At 44.2% G+C, this 22,963-nt stretch overlaps 1 protein-coding gene across 1 annotated transcript in view; it reads left to right on the forward strand.

Moving 5' to 3' along the window:
• Window positions 1–22,963, forward strand: part of ACACA (acetyl-CoA carboxylase alpha) — a 993,014-nt gene that overhangs the window by 239,589 nt on the left and 730,462 nt on the right. Inside the window, exons 23-24 of the mRNA XM_040424192.1 lie at window positions 9,413–9,501; window positions 10,896–11,020. Coding sequence (XP_040280126.1) covers window positions 9,413–9,501; window positions 10,896–11,020 — 214 coding nt within the window. The remainder of the gene's footprint in view (window positions 1–9,412; window positions 9,502–10,895; window positions 11,021–22,963) is intronic.

Here is a 22,963-nt window from a genome sequence, read left to right on the forward strand (position 1 = left end):
GTAGTTTCTTAGATGGGGTCACTTTTATGGAGTTTCTACTCTAGGGGTGCATCAGGGGGGCTTCAAATGGGACATGGTGTCAAAAAAACAGTCCAGCAAAATCTGGCTTCCAAAAACCATACGGCGCACCTTTACCTCTACGCCCTACTGTGTGCCCGTACAGCAGTTTACGGCTACATATGGGGTGTTTCTGCAAACTACAGAATCGGGGCAATAAATATAGCATTTTGTTTGGCTGTTAACCCTTGCTTTGTTACTGGAAAAAATGGATTAAAATGAAAAATTTGCCCAAAAATCTAAATTCTGAAATTTTATCACCATTTGCCATTAACTCTTGTGGAACACCTAAAGGGTTAACGACGTTTGTAAAATCAGTTTTGAATACTTTGAGTGGTGTAGTTTCCAGAATGGGGTAATTTTTGGGTGGTTTCTATTATGTGAGCCTCACAAAGTGACTTAAGACCTGAAAAAAGTGGGTTTTTGAAAATTTCTGAAAAATTTGAAGATTTGCTTCTAAATTTCTAAGCCTTGTAACATCCCCCAAAAATAAAATATCATTCCCAAATTGAGCCAAACATGAAGTAGACATATGGGGAATGTAAAGTAATAACTATTTTTGTAGGTATTACTATGTATTATAGAAGTAGAGAAATTGAAACTTGGAAATGTGCAATTTTTTACAAATATTTGGTAAATTTGGTATTTTTTTTTATAAATAAAAATGAATTTTTTTTTTTACTTAATTTTACCAGTGTCATGAAGTTCAATATGTGACGAAAAAACTATCTCAGAATAGCCTGGATAAGTCAAAGTGTTTTAAAGTTGTCACCACTTAAAGTGACACTGGTCAGATTTGCAAAAAATGGCCTGGTCCTTAAGGGGAAATAAGGCTGTGTCCTTAAGGGGTTAAAGCCTTTAGCTGCCGTGATCAAGTGAAAAACCGCTTCTTACTGGCATCCCCTGCGGCCAATGAGGATGTCTGTAATTGAATTTAATATGCTGGATCTCGCTGAAGAGACCCAGGGCATTAAACTGCAATTATTATTTTGGCCAGTAGGTGGCAGGCCATTGTAAGAAGCAATTCTGAACAATTAATGGATATAAAAAATCCATTAAAAAATTATTGGATTTTGTAGGCTCAAATACGAGCTTCAAAATGATTAAAAGAAAGCAAAACAAAACCTGTTTAAAAATATATATTAAATCATCCCCCTTTACCTACAAAAAATAAATAAATACATAAATAACAAAAAATATAAACCTCATGGGTATAACGGTGACCGAAAACGCCCGTACTATTAAAATATAAAAATGTTTTTCCAAAACTGCGAATGGCATAACTGAAAAAAGGGTCAAAATAGCCAATTTACCATTTTTTCATCGCTTCTCTTAACCCAAATTTTTTTTATTAAAATGTGATGAAAAAAAATCACACGCTCCAAAATTGTACAGTCCTGATCAAAAGTTTAAGACCACTTGATAAATGGCAAAAAATCATATTTAGCATGGCTGGACCTTAACAAGGTTCCAAGTAGAGCTTCAACATGCAACACGAAGTAATGGGAGTGAGACGAAACATTTTTTGAGCATTCAATTTAATGAAAATGAATAAACTTAAACAGGCTGTTTTTCAGCTGATCAAAAGTTTAGGACCACACCTCCAAAAAAAAACTAAACCCCCCCAAAACAGAAATCCAACTTCCAAACATGAACTCAGTAATGAGTAGCTCTGCCGTTATTGTTTATCACTTCAAAAATTTGTTTCGGCATGCTTGATGCAAGCGTTTCCATGAGGTGAGTGGGAACATTTCTCCAAGTGGTGAAGACGGCCACACGAAGGCCATCTACTGTCTGGAATTGTTTGTAAACTTCCCTTGCCATCCATCCCCAAAGGTTCTCAATTGGATTTAGATCAGGGGAACATGCAGGATGGGCCAAAAGAGATGTTATTCTCCTGGAAGAAGTCCCTTCTCCTGCGGGCATTGCGTACTGTAGCGTTGTCCTGTTGAAAAACCCAGTTGTTACCACACAGACGAGGGCCCTCAGTCATGAGGAATGCATTCTGCAACATCTGGACATAGCCAGCGGCCGTTTGACGCCCCTGCACTTCCTGAAGCTCCATTGTTCCACTGAAGGAAAAAGCACCCCAGACCATTATGGCTCCCCCTCCACTGTGGCGCGTAGAAAACATCTCAGGTGGGATCTGCTTGTCATGCCAGTAATGTTGGAAACCATCAGGACCATCAAGGTTAACTTTTTTTCTCATCAGAGAATAAAACTTCCTTCCACCTTTGAATGTCCCATGTTTGGTGCTCTCTTGCAAAGTCCAAACGAGCAGTTCTGTTGCGTTCAAGGAGATGAGGCCTTTGAAGACGTTTTTTGTTTTTGAAGCCCTTCAGTCTCAGATGCCGTCTGATGGTTATGGGGCTGCAGTCAGCCCCACTAAGGGCCTTAATTTGGGTCGAGGATCGTCCAGTGTCTTGACGGACAGCCAATTGGATCCTCCGGCTCAGTGCTGATGAAATCTTTTTGGGTCTTCCACTTGACTTTTTTGTTCCATAATTTAAGAAATTCCAAATGACTGTCTTACTGCGTCCCACCTCAGCAGCGATGGTGCGCTGTGAGAGACCCTGCTTATGCAGTTCAACAACCCGACCAGGTTTGAAAAGGGAGAGTTTTTTTTGCCTTTGCCATCACAACGTGTGACTACCTGACAGAAAATGACAATTAATCCACATCTTTGCACAGATTTGGCCTTTTAAAGGCATGTGGTCCTAAACTTTTGATCTGCTGAAAAACAGCCTGTTTCAGTTTAATCGTTATTTTCAATTAATTGAATGCTCAAAAAATGTTTTGTCTCACTCTCATTTCTTCTCGTTGCGTGTTGAAGCTCTACTTGGAACCTTGTTAAGATCCAGCCATGCTAAATATGATTTTTTGCTATTTTTCAAGTGGTCTTAAACTTTTGATCAGGACTGTATAACTATAAAGAAGTTATGGGGTTGAGAATATGGTAATGTGAAAAGTTTACATTTATTTTTACACTAGTTAGACATAAAAACCTATACATATGTGGTATTGTTGAAATTGTACTGACCCAGAGAATAAAGGGCACAGGTCATTTTTGCTGCAAACTGAACGCTGTGGAGCAAAACCCATAAAACAGTGGAGGAATTGCTATGTGAACTGAAAAAAAAAAAAGTTGTGGCTCAAGGAAGGTAGGGAAGAAAAATGAAAACGCAAAAATGAAAAAAAAAATCTGGTGTCCTAACGGTTAACCATTTTCAATTTTTTAATTGCTGCATTGGAACAATGAAAACAAGATTTTGTAAATGTGCTCATAGCCTTTAACTCTTTCACCTCCAGGAGTTTTTAGACAACGTTTACATTTATGACATGCAAAAATAGTCCTGATTCTAAGCATACTCATACTAGGGTTGGGCAATATACCGGTGTTAGCGATATACCGCGGTATTAAGAAATAGCGATATGGCGATATCACTGTTCCTTAATTACCGCGGTATATTAGTGACGTCATAAGAAAGATCGCACTTGCACTGACCGCTTCTAAAACGTCTGCGTCCGGCCGCCTGTGCACATTGCCTGCCAGTTCTCACTGCAACCGCCCCCTCATCGTTCCTACTTTACCTGAACTCCACCCACCGACCCGAGAACTGGCAGTCATAGGCCACGCTACGGCCACCCTGAAGGCCCAAACTTAAGCAGCCAATTAGAGAGGAGAAAAGACAACGGCATCCTCACAGGCCAGCTGCGAGCCAGGCCTGAGGCCTGTACCCTTGTCCACAGCGGGGGAAAACACATGCGGACTAGGGTAATGAATAAACATGTCTCCTAGGTAATACTATCTCCTATCCTATCTTACCATCTATTGGCAGGCTCATCGGTTTTTGCAGCAGCCCCTGCATAAGGCAGTGCCAGCTCTAGCGTTTAGAAATGGCACCCAAAACAAAAATATACCACTTTACCATTTACTGCCCCGCATATACACATGAACGCCCGCCCTCTCCCCATATAGAGTATTCAGCACCCGGCCACCCCTGTATACAGTGTACTTTGTACAGTGCACATAGATGGGGATGTACTAGACCCAAGGGGAATATGCAGGTCATGAGTCCCACCAGTATAAGCCCCATACAGTATTATGTCTCCTTGTGGCTTCCCCCATACAGTATAACGTCTCCTCGTGGCTTCCCCCATACAGTATAACGTCTCTTTGTGGCTTCCCCCATACAGTATAACGTCTCCTTGTGGCTTCCCCCATACAGTATAACGTCTCCTTGTGGCCCCCATACAGTATAATTTCTCCTTGTGGCTGCCCCCATACAGTATAACGTCTGCTTGAGGCCCCCATACCGTATAATGTCTTTGTGGCCCCCCATACAGTATAACGTCTGCTTGAGGCCCCCATACCGTATAATGTCTCCTTGTGGCCCCCATACAGTATAATGTCTCCTTGTGGCCCCCATACAGTATAACGTCTCCTTGTGGCTTCCCCCATACAGTATAACGTCTCCTTGTGGCCCCCATACAGTATAACGTCTCCTTGTGGCCCCCATACAGTATAACGTCTCCTTGTGGCTGCCCCCATACAGTATAACGTCTCCTTGTGGCTGCCCCCATACAGTATAACGTCTCCTTGTGGCTGCCCCCATACAGTATAACGTCTCCTTGTGGCTTCCCCCATACCGTATAACGTCTCCTTGTGGCCCCCATACAGTATAACGTCTCCTTGTGGCTGTCCCCATACAGTATAACGTCTCCTTGTGGCTGTCCCCATACAGTATAACGTCTCCTTGTTGCTTCCCCCATACAGTATAATGTCTCCTTGTGGTTGCCCCCATACAGTATAATGTCTCCTTGTGTTTTTTCTTTTAAACGGGTATTTATCGCGATATATATCGGTATCGTGATGATGTTTTTTAATATCGTTATCGTCTGAATATTTTTGATATCGCCCAACCCCAAGGCCCCTTTCACACGGGCGAATATTCCGCGCGGATGCGATGCGTGAGTTGAACGCATTGCACCCGCACTGAATACCGACCCATTCATTTCTATGGGGCTGTTCACATGAGCGGTGATTTTCACGCATCACTTGTGCGTTGCGTGAAAATTGCAGCATGCTCTATATTCTGCGTTTTTCACGCAACGCAGGCCCTATAGAAATGAATGGGGTTGCGTGAAAATCGCAAGCATCCGCATACAAGTGCGGATGCGGTGCGATTTTCACGCATGGTTGCTAGGAGACGATCATTATTATTTTCCCTTATAACATGGTTATAAGGGAAAATAATAGCATTCTAAATACAGAATGCATAGTAAAACATCGCTGGAGGGGTTAAAAAAAATAAAAATCATTTAACTCGCCTTAATCCACTTGATCGCGTAGCCCGGCATCTGCTTCTGTCCCCTTTACTGAATAGGACCTGTGGTGAGCATTAATTATAGTTCAAGGACCTGTGATGACGTCACTCCAGTCATCACATGGTACGTCACATGATCTTTTACCATGGTGAATCACCATGGTAAAAGATCATGTGATGACCGGAGTGACGTCATCACAGGTCCTTGAACTATAATTAATGCTCACCACAGGTCCTATTCAGTAAAGGGGACAGAAGCAGATGCCGGGCTACGCGATCAAGTGGATTAAGGGGAGTTAAATGATTTTTTTTTTTTTTTTTTTTTAACCCCTCCAGCGATGTTTTACTATGCATTCTGTATTTAGAATGCTATTATTTTCCCTTATAACCATGTTATAAGGGAAAATAATACAATCTACAGAACACCGATCCCAAGCCCGAACTTCTGTGAAAAAGTTCGGGTTTGGGTACCAAACATGTGCGATTTTTCTCACGCGAGTGCAAAAAGCATTACAATGTTTTGCACTCGCGCGGGAAAATCGCGGGTGTTCCCGCAACGCACCCGCACATTTTCCCGCAAGGCCCGTGTGAAAGAGGCCTAACTCAATCTACGTGTATATCTTCAGAAAGTAGACCCCTGGTACTTTGTAAGAAAAATCCCATCCAGCACTTTACACTCACAGGCAACTTTTTTATAATTTTGCATCAAAGTGAAAAGAAAATTGTAAAAATGTATAGTCTCTTTTTATGTGGCTAAATTTCTGATCCCAGTAGTCTCTTAAAAGCACACCTCCTTAAAATAAAAGTTTGTGATGTGTGGAATTTATACATGCCACTAGGGGTGGGCGGTATAGGCGATATGCGATATAAATTTGGGCCACGATATGGATTTTCGCCATATCGCCTATATCGCCGGACCGCGATATGATTGCGCTCTCTGCGCGCACCATTTACTCCTGAGCCCGCCGGCCGGTGTTCTGAGATATTTTCCTACCTCAGATATTTTCCTACCTGCGAACTGAGCATGCTCAGTACAAGTGAAGTCCCCACCCATTATATTTTCCTACTGCTTCTGTTCCCGGTCTGCTGGATTCATTGTGTCTCCTGCTGTCACATGTAAGTTCCTACTGGTTTTAAATTGTTGAATGTGACAGCAGGAGACAATGAATCCAGCAGACCGGGAACAGAAGCAGTAGGAAAATATAATGGGTGGGGAGAATAGGCGGGAACTTTACATGTGGGTGGGGACTTCACTTGTACTGAGCATGCTCAGTTCCCGGGTAGGAAAATATCTGAGGTAGGAAAATATCTCAGAACACCGGCACAGTGGAGGGAGAAGGAGGGAGTCCCTCCCTCCCCACTGTGCGCGGCTGCCGCTGAACACCAATGAGGAGAGGACAGAGTAGGAGGAGGAGGGGAGGGACTGTGGCCGGCCATATCCCACAGGGTCCCCCCCCCCTAGTTCATTGATGGCAGTGGGCAGTTCCGATCGGAGTCCCAGCAGTGTAATGCTGGGGCTCCGATCGGTTACCATGGCAGCCAGGAGTCACGCTACTGAAGTCCTGGCTGCGATGGTATGTTAGTGAGCAGCATTATACTCACGTGCACCGTGGCCGCCGGGCGCTCCTCCTTCTGTCTGTGCGGCGCATTGCTAATGCTTATAGCATTAGCAATGCGCTGCACAGACCTATGAGAAGAAGGAGCGCTCGGCGGCCAAGGCGCACGTGAGTATAATGCTGCTCACTAACATACCATCGCAGCCAGGACTTCAGTAGCGTCCTGGCTGCCATGGTAACCGATCGGAGCCCCAGCATTACACTGCTGGGACTCCGATCGGAACTGCCCACTGCCATCAATGAACTAGGGGGGAGGAGATGGGGACCCTGTGGCCACTGCCACCAATGATTAATACTGGGGAGGGAGGGGGGGTGGGTTTGAGTTACCATAGGGGGGCAGATAAGAGGCTGGGGGGGGAGCAGATAAGAGGCTGGGGGGGAGCAGATAAGAGGCTGGGGTGGGAGCAGATAAGAGACTGGGGGGGAGCAGATAAGAGGCTGGGGTGGGAGCAGATCAGAGGCTGGGGTGGGAGCAGATCAGAGGCTGGGGGGGGGAGCAGATCAGAGGCTGGGGGGGGAGCAGATCAGAGGCTGGGGGGGAGCAGATCAGAGGCTGGGGGGGAGCAGATCAGAGGCTGGGGGGGGAGCAGATCAGAGGCTGGGGGGGGAGCAGATCAGAGGCTGGGGGGGGGCAGATCAGAGGCTGGGGGGGGAGCAGATCAGAGGCTGGGGGGGGGAGCAGATCAGAGGCTGGGGGGGGGAGCAGATCAGAGGCTGGGGGGGGGAGCAGATCAGAGGCTGGGGGGGGGAGCAGATCAGAGGCTGGGGGGGGAGCAGATCAGAGGCTGGGGGGGGAGCAGATCAGAGGCTGGGGGGGGAGCAGATCAGAGGCTGGGGGGGAGCAGATCAGAGGCTGGGGGGGAGCAGATCAGAGGCTGGAGGGGCACATGAGAGGCTGGCTGCCAGGGTCAGCTCCCTGCTGTTGTGTGCACAAAGCACAGGGCAGCAGGGAGAGTGTAAAGTCCTATTCACCCTAATAGAGCTCTATTAGGGTGAATTTGACAAGGGTTCTAGCCCTTAAGTTTAAACACCCCCCAATATAGAAAACAATATATTGCAATATATATCGCACATGCTTAAAATTATATCGCAATATAAATTTTAGGCCATATCGCCCACCCCTACATGCCACTTAACAATAGTCACACATTTATACAATAGCATATCTTGAGAAAAACTCCACATCTGGTCATAACTTTAAAAAAGTAAATTAAAAAGAAAAACAGGATTAGTTTACTCTCAACAACTGTACTGTATTATTTCCTAAACAAGGCAGACAGCTTGAAGAATGTTAAATTTGTACTGCATGGTTTCCAATAATGATAACTTTCATACAACTTTCAATGAACTAAATATATAGTTTATAAGGCTGAAAAAAGATATCTGTCCGTCCAGTTGAACCTGTTATCCTGAAAGTTGATCCAGAGGTGCCTGGATGTATTTCTGGAGTGTAATGATATTACAGGCTATAGCTACTAGAGAGGGGTCTTTGATCCAGGGAGTTATTCTGATTAATAACCACCCTCTGTTTTCTATCATTGAGCCAGTTACTTTTACAGAGCTGTAGTTCCTTTTACAGTAGTTTGTCAGTATCTTGGCTGTACACACAAAAAAAATAATAATCAGTGAGCGAACTCTGTAGCCTCTGTATTTTGAGGACTGAGGCAGCTGGAACCTCCTATGATTAGGAAGTAGTGGCATATCCTAGCAATATGTCTTCACTTCCTACAACGGGAAAACTCCTTTAATGGGATTGTCAAGAATCCTCTTACTGTGAGGCTACATTTACACGACCGTATGTGTTTTGCGGTCCGCAAATTGTGGATCAGCAAAACACTGATACCGGCCGTGTGAATGTAGCCGGCCCTATGATAGAAATGCCTATTCTTGTCCGCGATTGCAGACAAGAATTGGACATGAGATGAAAAGATCTGCTCTGTAACTGGTAATGGGTCCATCAGATTCCTGTTTTTGTATTACCAATACTACACATTTTGCTTTTCTAACGTAATGATAAACTGCTAGACAGTCTTCTCTGACAATTACAATTCTTCCAGGTACATACTCGCACCCTGCAGTTTAGTCGCCAAAGTTTATGCCCTTTCCTTCAAAACATTCATCTGCTATTCTGCATTGCTTATTTTATTTGGAAATATTTATATTATGCATCATACCTCTGATACAACATTATTGTTTTATAAACCCTCGTCTGCTCATTATCTTTGTGTCTCAATTCAACCCATTTCACATGAGTTAAGTAGTAAAGCAGGATAGTACTGTAATGATAAAATGCTTTATACAAAATTTGTTTTCTACGTTGTAGGATTCTTCTGATGTTATCATGTTTATTTTACGACTGGTCTCTTTATCCCTTAATTTTTTATTTTTTATATATCTATATAATTTTGTCAGATACCGAAGTGGCATTCGAGGTCACATGAAAGCGGTAGTCATGGATTTGCTTCGTCAGTATTTGAAAGTTGAAACTCAGTTCCAGCATGGTATGTTTTATAAATAAGAAGACTAACTTGTGTAACTTTTATTAGTTTAATTTGTTTATTTATGCCTTGACATTTGATGAAAATGGCCTTTTTTAAGACTGATAGGAAGCTAGGCAGCAAGTGATTAAAAATGATCTTTGGCTGCCATCTTCTGGTGAAATCTGGTAGTGGCTTAGCATTCTTGTAAAATCTACAAAGGTTTCTGCAGGGGCTATATTTTGCACTACTTTCCTGCCACTTAGATTTCACATTGATATGATCACACATTTGCAATTTCAACACTTGCTGAGTAATGCTCTAAATGCCCTAACCAAATTTACTAATGATCTGCTAGTTGCCAAAGCTAAATATTATCAATTTGTGTTCCTCCTCCTAGACCTGTCCTCTGCTTTTGATAAAGTCGACAATCTGTTACAGAATCACTCATTCCTAGGCATCAGACACTTAGCCCCTCCTCTAACTCTTCATACCTCACCAACCGAGCATTCACTGTTGTCCACTTAAACACAATCTCTTTATCCCATCCTCTCTCTGTTTCTGTCCCTCAAGGATCTGTTCTGAGAACCCTACTCTTCTCCATCTATATACATTTTTTTTCTCTCCTTCCCCCTCTGAATGGTGGAGCATTGACTTGTAGGATAGCTACCTTAAATCTGGTGGTATCCGTGGCTTAGCTTTCTTTTCGGAAAGAGCTAATTTGCATAACATTAACTTTTTCACTAATGAACAGGGAACTGCATCTACAATAACCCTAATTGGCTATTTAAAATGGGTTTATCCAAAAAGGTAAACTTTTCAAACTTAATTGAAAATACTGCTGTATAAAAAGGTTGTTATAGGGAATCTGGAATGATAAGAGCACAGAAGCAGTGCTCCATTAGGTCCATTTCATTATGCAGCTGTAACCGCTTACTGATATAGTTGTGGAGGCCAGGCACAACTCTGGTATGCTCTCATCAGTAAAAATCCACTGGTAGGTATTGCTGCTTCCTAGAAAAGCATACCTTGAGCCATTGCCCATTTTTTCTATTTGCAGTATTCGGGATCATGCCCAAAAATGGTCCACATCCGATCCGCATTTTCTTTTGCAGGTCTGATGCGGACCCTTTAACTTCAATGGGGCTGCAAAAGATGCAGACAGTACATTGTGTGCTCTCCTCATCTTTATGTCCATTCTGCGGCTAGGCAAAAAAATATAACATGTCCTATTCTTGTCCGTTTTACGGACAAGGATAGGACAGTAATGTAGAGGGCAGGACGTTCCGTTCCACAAAGTGCGGACCGCAAAAATGACAACGGCTGTGTGCATGAGCCCTTACAGTGATATATTTTTAATCTATTTAAATTGTAGTGTCATTCGACTGAAAATGCTTTTTTTTCCATCACTCCTCCAGGTCATTACGATAAGTGTGTCTTCAGTCTTCGTGAAGAGAATAAAAGTGACCTCACAATGGTACTGAACTACATCTTTTCCCATGCTCAAGTCACCAAGAAGAATCTTCTAATTACTATGCTAATTGTAAGTCACCTGATTATAATGAATAGCATTGAGATGTAGCACACCGTAATAAATCCTGTCCAAGTAAATGCTTTTCATAACTGGGTATGTATTACATACAAGGACCTTGTAACACCACTTAACTTTTTAATGACCATGTCTGAAAAGGCTTTAATGACAAAGTCCTTTTTAATAATTTAGCGCATGTGGTGGTTTAATGGTCCAAATTAGTGTTGATCGAGCACCAAAGTGCTCGGGTGCTCTACCAAGCACAATGGGAGAACCCGAGCATTAAACCAGTCACCCCCTGCTCTGAAGAGGGGAGGGTGTCTGGTTCATAGGAAAAGGTCAGAAATTGATGGAAACAGCACTGAAATGGTTCGGGAAGAGCATGGGGAGGATGTCTGGATGCATTTTGGACTCCCAGGTCGCTGCTGGGAATGATGTTGTCAGAGTTGTACGCCACTTTTACAAACTGACAATAATACGCACCAAACCGAAGATAAAATATATTTTAGAGGAAAAATTATTAGGAAACATTCTTTCCTGGACATTTACTTGTATATTACAAGGCAGAGGCACGCCGATCCAACCTGTATATCACATAAAGGCGGGCCTCATTCACATTGTGGTACAATTGTTCAGGTAGTGGGACTCCACTACATGAAGTGAAAGGGCTGCCAACCATTTCAAGGAACCGGCACTCCAATACGTCCTTTATTACACATAAAGGAGGGCATCATACACCCTTGAAAAATTATGATTGATGGCCTGCTGCTGAGCTGACCCTGTAAGAGATTGTAGATGAGGCCCTGCTGGTGAGCTGACCCTCTAAAAAATTATATGCGAGTGCCTGCAGGTGATCTGACCCTGTAAAACATATGCGAGAGCGTTCAGGTGAGCTGACCCTGTAAAAGATTGTAGGCGAGGGCCTGCAGATGAGCTGACCCTGTAAAAGATTGTAGGCTAGGGCCTGCAAGTGAGCTGACCCTGTAAAAAGATTGTAGGTTAGGGCCTGCAGGTGAGCTGACCCTGTAAAACATTATATGTGAGGGCATCTATGCGAGGGCATTATATGTGACGAATAAGCATGTTTTTTTTTTGTTAGTTTTTTGGTGGAAGGGGTGCATGGGAATACAGTGTATTCAGTACATTATAAACAACACACTTAAAGTGCCTTTATGTTTATCAGCTTTCCTTTGGTGGAGTCGAGAAGTCAGGGTCAATCCAGGCCTTGTTCATTTTTGTAAGAGTCAACCTGTCAGCATTTTCAGTTGACTGGCGGATACACTTATCTGTTATAATGCCACCATCAGCACTAAATACCCACTCAGACAAAACGCTTGCGGCAGGGCAGGCCAGCACCTCCAAGGCGTAGAGCACAATAGTTTGTGTCACGTGTCCAGCTTGGACACCCCGTAGTTGTAAGGCACTGAGGGATCATTGAGGACGCTGACGCTGTCTGTTATGTACTCCTTCACCATCTTCCAAAATTTTTCCCTGCTTGTGACAGTAGGCCGCGCATCAGGGTGAGGGTGCTGGCAGGGTGTCATGAAACTGTCCCAGGCTTTGGAGAGTTTTGCCCTGCCTCTGTTGGAACTGCTGTGTGTTCCCCTTGTCTCCCCTCCTTGGTTGGCCAAGGAACTACGGACTCTGTCGCCAGTGTTGTCAGATAATTTTTGGAGCAATTTTTCAACAAGGACCTTCTGGTATTGCACTGTATTGCTCGTCCTCTCCACCAGAGGAATGAGAGATGAGAAATTTTCTTTGTAGTGGGGGTCGAGAAGGGTGAACAACCAGTAATCAGTGTTTTCTAAAATGCGTATAATGCGCGGGTCGCGGGAAAGGCAGCCTAACATAAAGTCAGCCATGTGTGCCAGAGTACCAACAGGCAAGACTTCGCTGTCGTCATCAGGAGGATGACTCTCAATCTCTTCATCCTTTTCTGCCCACCCACGCATAACAGATGGAATTAAACTTCCATGGGTACTACCCTATGTAGCGGAAGCAACCGTCTCTTCCTCCTCCTCTTTATCGTCCAATTTGCGCTGAGAAGACGAACGGAGCGTGGTCTGGCTATCACCCTGTGTAATGTCTTCCACCCATTTCCACCTCTTCCACATGCTAAGAGTCGTCCTTTATTGTGAGCAGCGAGCGTTTGAGTAGACACAGAAGTGGGATGGTTACACTGATAATAGCGTTATCGTCGCTCACCATCTGTGTTGATTCCTCTTAGTTACTTAAAACCTCACAGAGGTCAGACATCCATGCCTACTCCTCACTTGTGAATAGCGGAAGCTGACTGGAAAGGGGACGACCATGTTGCAGCTGGTATTCCACTACTGCCCACTGCTGCTCACAAAGCCTGGCCAACATGTGGAACGTGGAGTTCCAGCACGTGCTCACGTCGCACAACAGCCAGTGAACTGGCAATTTCCAGCGCTGCTGCAGCATTGAAAGACCGTCTGAAGCTGTCGATGACTTGCAGAAATGTGCACACACGTGGCACACCTTCACCAGTAGCTTAGGCAAATTGGGGTAGGTTTTGAGAAACCGCTGAACCACTCAGTTTAAGAAGTGGGCTAGGCATGGGATGCCTGGGGGTAAGGACATTTGGACGCTGTGCTGGGACACTGAAGTGGATGTGGTCGCTGAAGGTCCAGGTACAGGGCGGGAGGCATCCGGGCCTTCGCCTTCGACATGGGATTGGCCAGCACGCAACACATGGGAAGAGGAGGCAGTGGTGTGACCCACAGACAGATTGTGGACGCAGTCGTTCGTCCCACTAATTACGGTGCTTGGATGCCATGTGGCGGATCATGCTGGTGGTGGTGAGGTTGCTAGTGTTCACGCCCCGGGTCATTTTGGTACGGCACAGGTTACAAACTACTATTCTTTTGTCATCCGCACTTAACTCAAAAAAGCGCCATACTGCGGAACACCTACCCCTTGGCAAGGGACATTTCCGAAAGGGGGGTGCTCCATGGAACAGTTGCGGGCTTGTTTGGTGTGGCCCGCCTTCTCCCTTTTGCCACCCGACTGTCTCTTCCAGCCTGTTGCGGTGCTGCTCCTCTACTACTGTTCTCGCTCGGCTTTCCACCTTCCTAGGTTGGGTCAGTGATTTCATCGTCCACCACCTCCTCTTCCACTTCCTCACTCTGCTCATCCTCCTGACTTGTTGACCTAACCACAACCTCAGTGATTGACAGTGTCTCATCCTCTTCATCAACCTATTGAGACAGTAATTGCCGTTGACTTATTGGCAACTGTGTCTCATAATCATCCACCTCATTAAACAGTAATTGCCGTTCCCCACCATCATGTTCTTGTGACTGTGGATGCTCAAGAGTTTGGGAATCAGGGCAAAAGATCTGTCCTTCTTCATGCATGCTTGGCGAGAGGGCTAAATCAAGGAATGGCACTGAAAAAAGGTCCTCGGAATATCCAAGTGTAGGATCACTTGTTTGCCCAGACACTCCATGGTGGGAGGAAGGATGATCAGGGTGAGGATTGTGTTGAGCAGACTCTTGGCTACTGAGACTGGTGGAAGAAAGGGTGGTGCTTAACCGACTGGAAGCATTATGTGCTACAATCAAACCAACCACCTGGTCGCACTGGTCTGACTTCAAGAGTGGTGTCCTGCGCCGCCCTGCAAACTGGGATATGAAGCTAGGTATCGTGGAGGATTGTTTTTTTGTGCTCTGGCAGCAGGCACATGTTTAATGCGCCCAGGGCCACGGCCTCTGCAAGCACCGTCATCATCACGGCCACTTCCCTGTCCCTTACTGCTCGCCGCCTTCTTATTAAATGTTATATATGCTTGAAAGTATGTCACATGTACAGTAGAGTAGGATTTGGAAGTGTATGCGCAATCACATTTAAAATGGTATTTGGGATGTGGAAACGTCACACAGGAGATATCCCGCAGATAATGTCAAAGCTGTCGCCAGCGGTTAATAAAAAAATTACATGGAATGTCACAGGTATTTGGGATGAGGAAACGTTATACAAGAGAGGTACCACCGATAATGTCACTGTCCGCAGCGGACACAGTCTATGGAAAAAGTACACTGGATGTCACAGATATTTTTTGGATGCGCACACTTTACACTGGAGATGTGGCGCAGCTGATGTCGCTGTCTGCAGCGGCATAAGTATTGCACGCAATTTAGCGCAGGTTGTGCTAAAAATATATATTGCTGCTGCCACACACAGTAGTCCTTAATAGACTTTTGGGTCTCTGAAAAGATTTTCTAATAAAAATATTCCTATATCACTCCCTACACTGTGTCCCTTCCTCAGCACAGCTCTCCCTGACTAAGATTGAACCGAACACGCGTCATCGGGTGCTACATAGCACCCGATGATGCGTTCCGGCCAGCCAATCACTGTAATGCCATTAACCAACATGCCTATGGCATTACAGTGAGGGCAGCACTCTCCTGCACATTTATTGGCAGCCAAGAAACGTGAGGGGAGGAGCACATTTGGTATTCAGCTGTATATGGCCATGTGCCGAGCATAGAGATGGTGTTCGGCCCAGCATGTTCGATCAACACTAGTCTGACCCTAAGTTCACACTTGCGTGTTTTACAGCGCGTTCGAACGTGCTGTAAAACGCATAACCGATGCAAAGCAATGCTTCCCTATGGGACTGGTTCACATTTTCGCGTTTTACAGCGCGTTCGAACGCGCTGAAAAACGCCCGACGCATAAACAAGTTCTTGAGCTTCTTTGGGGCGTTTTGTCGCGCGTTTGCGGCCATAGGACACTGCTGTCAATCACACAAACGCGCGTAATACGCGCGTTGACTATGGACAAAAATGCGCACAAAAACGCGCGTTAAACGCGCATATCAAATACGCTCAGGTCTGAACCCAGTGTTAATCTTTTTTTTTTTTTGGACTGCCAGAATGTTTGCAATGTTTTTTTCATAGTAACATAGTTTATAAGGCTGGAAAAAGACATCTGTCCATCCAGTTCAGCCAGTTCAGGCCTCTTTCACACGAACGATACGGATTTCATTAAGTGAAACTCGCACCATTTCGCAAGCAAGTTCAGTCAGTTTTGTCTGTGATTTCGTTCAGTTGTTCAGTTTTTTTTCCTCGCGGGTGCAATGCATTTTGATGTGTTTTTCACGCGCGTGATGAAAAACTGAAGGTTTACAAACATCTCTTAGCAACCATCACTGAAAAACGCATTGCATCTGTACTGGCTTCTGGATGAAATGCATTTTTCACTGAAGCCCCATTCACTTCTGTGGGGCCAGGGCTGGGTGAAAAACACAGAATCTAGAACATGCTGCGTTTTTTACACAACACAAAACTGATGCGTGAAAAATTAAATGAATGGATCAGGATTCAGTGCGGGTGCTATGCATTCACGTCACGCATTGCACTCGCGTGAAAAACTCGCTCTTGTGAAAGGGGCCTTATCCTGCAAGTTGATCCAGGGGAAGGCAAAAAACCCTGTGAGGTAGAAGCCAATTTTCCCCCACTTCCCGACTCCAATCAGGCAATCGAAATAACTCCCTGGATCAACTACCCCTCTCTAGTAGCTATAGCCTGTAATAATACACCCCAGAAATACATCCAGGCCCCTCGAACTCTTTTAGTGAACTCACATCACCTCAGGCAGATAGTTCCATAGTCTCACTGCTCTCACCGTAAAGAATCCTCTTCTATGTTTGTGTACAAGCCTTCTTTTCTCCCGACGCAGAGGATGTCCCCTCGTCACAGTCCTGGGGATAAATAGATAATGGGAGAGATCTCTGTACTGACCCCTGATATATTTATACATTGTAATTAGATCCCCCCCAGTCGTCTTTTTTCTAAAGTGAATAACCCTAATTTTGATAATCTTTCATGGTACTGTACTCCCACCCATTCCAGTTATTACTTTAGTTGCCCTCCTCTGAACCCTTTCCAGCTCTGCTATGTCTGCCTTGTTCACAGGAGCCCAGAACTGTACACAGTACTCCATGTCTGGTCTGACTAGTTATTTATAAAATGGTAGGGCTATGTTCTCATCACGGGCATCTATGCCCCTTTTGATGCAACTCATTATCGTATTGGCCTTGGCAGCAGCTGCCTGACATTGGTTTCTACCGCTTAGTTTGCTGTTCACTAAAATTCCTAAGTCCTTTTCTATGTCAGTGTTACCCAGTATTTTACCATTAAGTATGTACTGGTGACTTGTATTATTCCTTCCCATGTGCATAACCTTCCACTTATCAGTGTTAGACCTCATCTGCCACTTCTCTGCCCAAGCCCCCAATCTATCCAGATCCATCTGTTAGTAGTATAGTGTCCTCGTCTGTGTTAATTACTGTTTAGTGTCAAACATTGATATTTTACTGTGCAAGCCTTCTACAAGATCAATAATAAATATATTGGAGAATAGTGCCCAATACTGACCCCTGTGGTACCCTACTAGTGATAGTGACCCAATCTAGTGATTATTATTATTTCTATTTTTATTTTATTTTTTTTATTTTTTTATTTTTTCATTTTATTTCTGGCACATATGTCCCCAGGTTTTTTTGTATTTTTGTAATTTGCACTTTTTCCACTGTAATTGGAAATCTAAAAGAGCCCAAGATGCAAGGGAAAACAGACCCCTGGTGCATTGTACGTAGGCAGAGCTGATTAGGGTCTGCATTAGACACCCTGCGACCATATGATCACTGGGTCCAGATGCGGCTTCCTCTATTAACGGCATACTGAACAAAGTAGAAGGCATAAGCAATAATAAACTTCTCTTGGGGTCCTCAGCTGTCGATGACCTGCCATTAATAGATTGCAGGAGTTTTAATTCTGCACTGTAAAGGTATGGTGCTTTAGTCCCTCTCTGGTTAATTATATACGGGCAGTCATGTGACTGCTGCTTACATACTGCCATTGTTATAGTCCTTGCCCTACACTAAATTTTTCACCCTAGGCCATCTTCTGTGTTGGCATAGGAACTGTATATGTAGGAGTAAGCTATTACATTTGTAGTACCACACTGTGTGACTCTAAGGCTACTTTCACACTAGCGTTTTGGCTTTGTTTCTGAGATCCGTCATGGACTCTCAAAAGTGGTCCAAAACTGATCATTTTTGCCCTAATGCATTCTGAATGGAAAAGGATCCGCTAAGAATGCATCAGTTTGCCTCCGATCAGTCACCATTCTACTCCGCCTGACGAAGCGGAGCCAAACGCATCCGTCCTAGCACACAATGTAAGTCAATGGGGACGGATCTGTTTTCTCTGACACAATCTGGCACAATAGAAAATTGATCCGTCCCCCCATTGACTTGACATAATACAACCAGATCCGTTCATGACAGATGCATGCAGTTGTATTATTGTAATGGAAGCGTTTTTGCATATCCATGACTGGTCCGCAAAAAACAGTAGTGTGAAAGTAGCCTAACATTGTATTACGCACACATGAGGCAGAGATACATTCATTTCATTATGCACATTGGCAAAAATGCAATGTGTGTTTTCCAACAGTTTTCCACAGTTGCATTATTTTAAATCATGACCATATATATGGCAAAAAAAGAAATTTTCATAAGTCTATGTTTCACAAGCTTGGGAGATAGTGCTCTGTTATCACTCTTGCAAATTTACCCTTCGTGACCATAAATCAGTTTTTACCTGTAATCACAGTGAAATTTGTGGCTGCTGTTACACAAAAAAACAAGCTAAAATACAGTTTGTCTAGAACAGGTGAAATGGATGGGACTGTCATGATCACAGCCCATCTTGTTTAATTTTTCTAGAAGCCATCACTGGACACCACTTAGCTCTTGGGTACTACTTTCCACCTGCAGCAACTACAGCAGTCCCATTGACGCTGCGTTCAGACCTGAGCGTACGGGATGCAGCGCTCTGTATGCGTGATTTTATGCGCGTTTACAGACGCGGCTCCGAAACAAGCGAACGCCCATTGTCGCGCTTTCCCGTCAGTCTATGTACGGGAACGCGCGACAAGACGCCCCAAAGAAGCTCCTGTACTTCTTGGGGCGTCGGGCGTTTTACAGCGCGATCGTACGCGCTGTGAAACGCTCAGGTGAGAACCATTCCCATAGGGAAACATTGGTTCTTGCCTGTTGAGCGTTTACAGCGCGTAGGAACGCGTTGTAAAACGCTCAGGTCTGAACCCAGCCTGAAGGCATGTTCAGACAGCTGGTTTCAGTTCAGCTAACCACTCGTGGTTTACGTGTCAGTTTCCCCTCCAAAAAAAACTATGGAAGGTGGAAGGCACATAGTTTTGTGTGGATGTCAGTGCGGAATATGCACCAAAATCGGCATTGAAAATCGTCTATCTGACGATGGATTTGGACTTTTCAAAAAAGATGGCAGCATTGAACAGAAGACCACCGCCCTAGAAGGACACTTTTTTTAAGGGCATTTTAGTTGGTTGTTGCAAGAAGGTTTCTCTGTGTATAAATTTGGATCAGTTTGGAAAGGGGATGAGATTTGATAACCATAACTTGGAATTTAGCTTTTTGACTTTTTTTTAGTTGGCTAGTTAAACATGATAATAGGTCTATTTCTTTGTTTAAATAATAAGTTGAAACTCTTCTCAAAAACCCTTACTACCTTCCCCAAACAAGTAGGATTCGTCCAAGAGAGGGAAGGTAAAATGAATACATCTTAATTACTCCATCTGCTCCAATATGCGAAACAGAAATCTCTCCTTTTGATCCTTCTCGGCACTGATGCCGAAAAAGGCATTTAATGGAGTAGATTCTCTGTTTATGACCAGAGCCCTCACTAGATATGGCATACATGCATAATTTATCCCTGCATTTATGGCCATGTATAGTTTCACAAATTCTCAGGTTTTAGTAAATTGCATGCTCTCCCCCCTCTTTCTCAATAAACAATGGCACCAGACCGGAGTGTCTTCTTACCCATGTTCTATTTGTTCTTAGACTAGAACCAGTTTAGCAAGCTTTTTGCTAGGATTATGGGGTATAGGGGAATACAGTAGGACATATCTCTCACCATATGCCCGTGCTTGTGGATGATGTGTTATTGTTTATCACAAATCCACTTGAGGCTTTTACAGCTATTATTTCCATTTTAGATCATTTGGTACCCTCTCCAATTTTAAAATTAACCTCACGAAATTACAAGTATTAAGTGTGTCTTTAACACCACAAGCTAGTATTTGCCTTCAACAAACCTCCCCATTTCAAAGGACTTCTCATTCTATAAATTTTTTTGTCATTCATATTACGCTAGAGGTCACATCTTTGTTTCACGCTAATTGCCAAAACCTTCTAAAACAGATAGAATTCCTCTTGCAGTACTGGGATATACCATATGTAACGTTATTTAGCCATAAGGTCTGTTTCACACGAGTAGATGCCGTGCGTGTCATCCGCAGCGTGAATGACAGCCAAGCCCCGCACTGGACAGCAGAGACACAGAGCATTATCTTTTTACTACAAAACCACAGTGACAACATTATCTCACTAGAGAGAGGATAAAAACAATGGAAATGCTGGAACCACTTCTTCGGCGCTGTCAGGCACATCTTGCCTTGATTGATGTGCAAGGACTAGATCTTCCCCTGTTGTGCATCCCAGACAGATGCTGGATGCGCTCATGGATACTTAGTCGGCAGCGAGTGTAGGACACGCCCGCTGACGTCAGCTAATGATGCGCTGATAGTAAGGGGTTCTCGCAGCAATCGAGCTCGGCTAGGTAAAGAGAACCTCCGCAAGTTTTATTGTCTATGCACTGTTGTTCTGGTTCTGGTCAAGCCTCCAGTTCAGTTGATGTACTGCTCCAAATTAATTAATGTTAAAGTATACGTATACTGAGAGATCAATACTGAGACAACACACAGCTGGGGGTCATAACAGAATCTCTGGTTTATTGCGGAACAGCAGACCGTATATAGGACGTAAAGAAGTGGGGGGAGTAAAGTATCTTTTCTATTGGCTATAAACTCAGTATTTTCTGTCACATCGATGACAAGAGGAAGTCCCCCCCCCCCCCTTGCTGGTAGGTGAAGCCGTTACTTCTTCTTTCTTTGAAACTGCTTGCTTGAGCTGAACGGAAACCACAAAGAAGCACATAAAAAAACACAAAGTAAGATTCTAGTTTATAGGCTTTGGCTGAATGCCTGGCCGCCATCTTAGCTAAGCATAGTTCTCAACAAGCAAGTATTCATTTTGTCTTAATATTCCATAACACTGTGACAGTACCCGGACTGCTAGGCAGGCAGCGCAAGCAGCCTGGGACCAATCACACATACTGGGCTAGGATGTAACCTTTATCTGGGGGCGAATAGAAATGTACATCTGGCAATAAAAAGAAAATGTAGGGGAGAGACAAATGTATCTAATCCACGCTCCCGTTAGTTATTACTACTAAGGAATGTGTGTGTGTGTGTATGTATATATATATAATATACAGTACAGACCAAAAGTTGGACACACCTTCTCATTCAAAGAGTTTTCTTTATTTTCATGACTATGAAGGCATCAAAACTATGAATTAACACATGTGGAATTATATACATAACAAACAAGTGTGAAACAATTGAAAATATGTCATATTCTAGGTTCTTCAAAGTAGCCACCTTTTGCTTTGATTACTGCTTTGCACACTATTGGCATTCTCTTGATGAGCTTCAAGAGGTAGTCCCCTGAAATGGTCTTCCAACAGTCTTGAAAGAGTTCCCAGAGATGCTTAGCACTTGTTGGCCCTTTTGCCTTCACTCTGCGGTCCAGCTCACCCCAAACCATCTCGATTGGGTTCAGGTCCGGTGACTGTGGAGGCCAGGTCATCTGGCGCAGCACCCCATCACTCTCCTTCATGGTCAAATAGCCCTATCTTTCAAAGTTTTCCCAATTTTTCGGCTGACTGACTGACCTTCATTTCTTAACCACCTCCGGACCTCCGGACCGCCGAACGCAGCGACGCGTCCTGGAGGTGGTCGATTGATTCCTCCTGGACGCATATACGCGTCCTCTCGCGAGACGCGAGATTTCGGTCAGAGCAAAAGTTCGAGGAGTATTTCGTCAGCAACCTGCCAGCCAATGATTGTTGCTGGCAGGTTGCTGATTTTTAAAAAATCGAATCAGAAGCCATCTAACACCTTATATTTATAAATATAAGGTGTTAAATGGCTTGTCTGCTCCTCTGCTGGTCCTTTTCGTCGGTTGGTTCCAGCAGAGGAGCAGACATCACTGTGAGTACCCACCAAACACCACACTTAGCCCCAGATCACCCTCCATCACCCCCATCACCCCAATTAACCCCTTGATCGCCCCCTGTCAATCACCTAGTGAAAGGGAAAAAAGTGATCAGTGTAAACTGTCACTTTTTTTTTTTTCACTGGTATTGACTGATAGTTTTAGGATAGTTTAGGTCCCTTGGTTAGGTAGTTAGCGTCGGTTAGCGCCCAGCCCACCGCACCGCAGTCACTTATTTGCTGATTAGCGTATCGCTAATCAGCATTTGTACTTTTATAGTATCTGTAAGTGATCAAAACTGATCACAGTCAGATCTATAATTGTATTAGCTTAGCTCGCCCTCCACCCAAAACGCAGTGTTTGCCTGATCAGGCCTGATCGGTCGCCCACACGTGCGTTCACCCACGCCCGCCCCACCGCAGTGACCAAAAAATTATTATTTTTTGATCACTGCACAATTACTTTACAAGCACTGCGGCAATACAAAAAAATCAGTTTTGATATTTTTTTATCAATCGCAGTGGCCTCCGGTACTTCGCTAGCCTCCCATTTGTAAGACAGGCTTGCTTTTTTTTCTTGGGTAGTCTCAGGGAATACCCCTAAATTTAGTAGTCCAAATGTCAAACAGGGGGTATTCTTCTGAAGAGGGCTACAGGATTCTGACCCAGTCGGATGAGGAATGGGAACCCTCATCTGACGGGTCAGAATATGAACCTGTAGAAAGCAGTCGCAGTCTGACCCAAAGTTGGAACGAGGAG

This window comes from Bufo bufo, chromosome 3 (genome assembly GCF_905171765.1).
Source record: "Bufo bufo chromosome 3, aBufBuf1.1, whole genome shotgun sequence".
In the NCBI taxonomy this organism is placed as follows: Eukaryota; Metazoa; Chordata; class Amphibia; order Anura; family Bufonidae; genus Bufo; species Bufo bufo.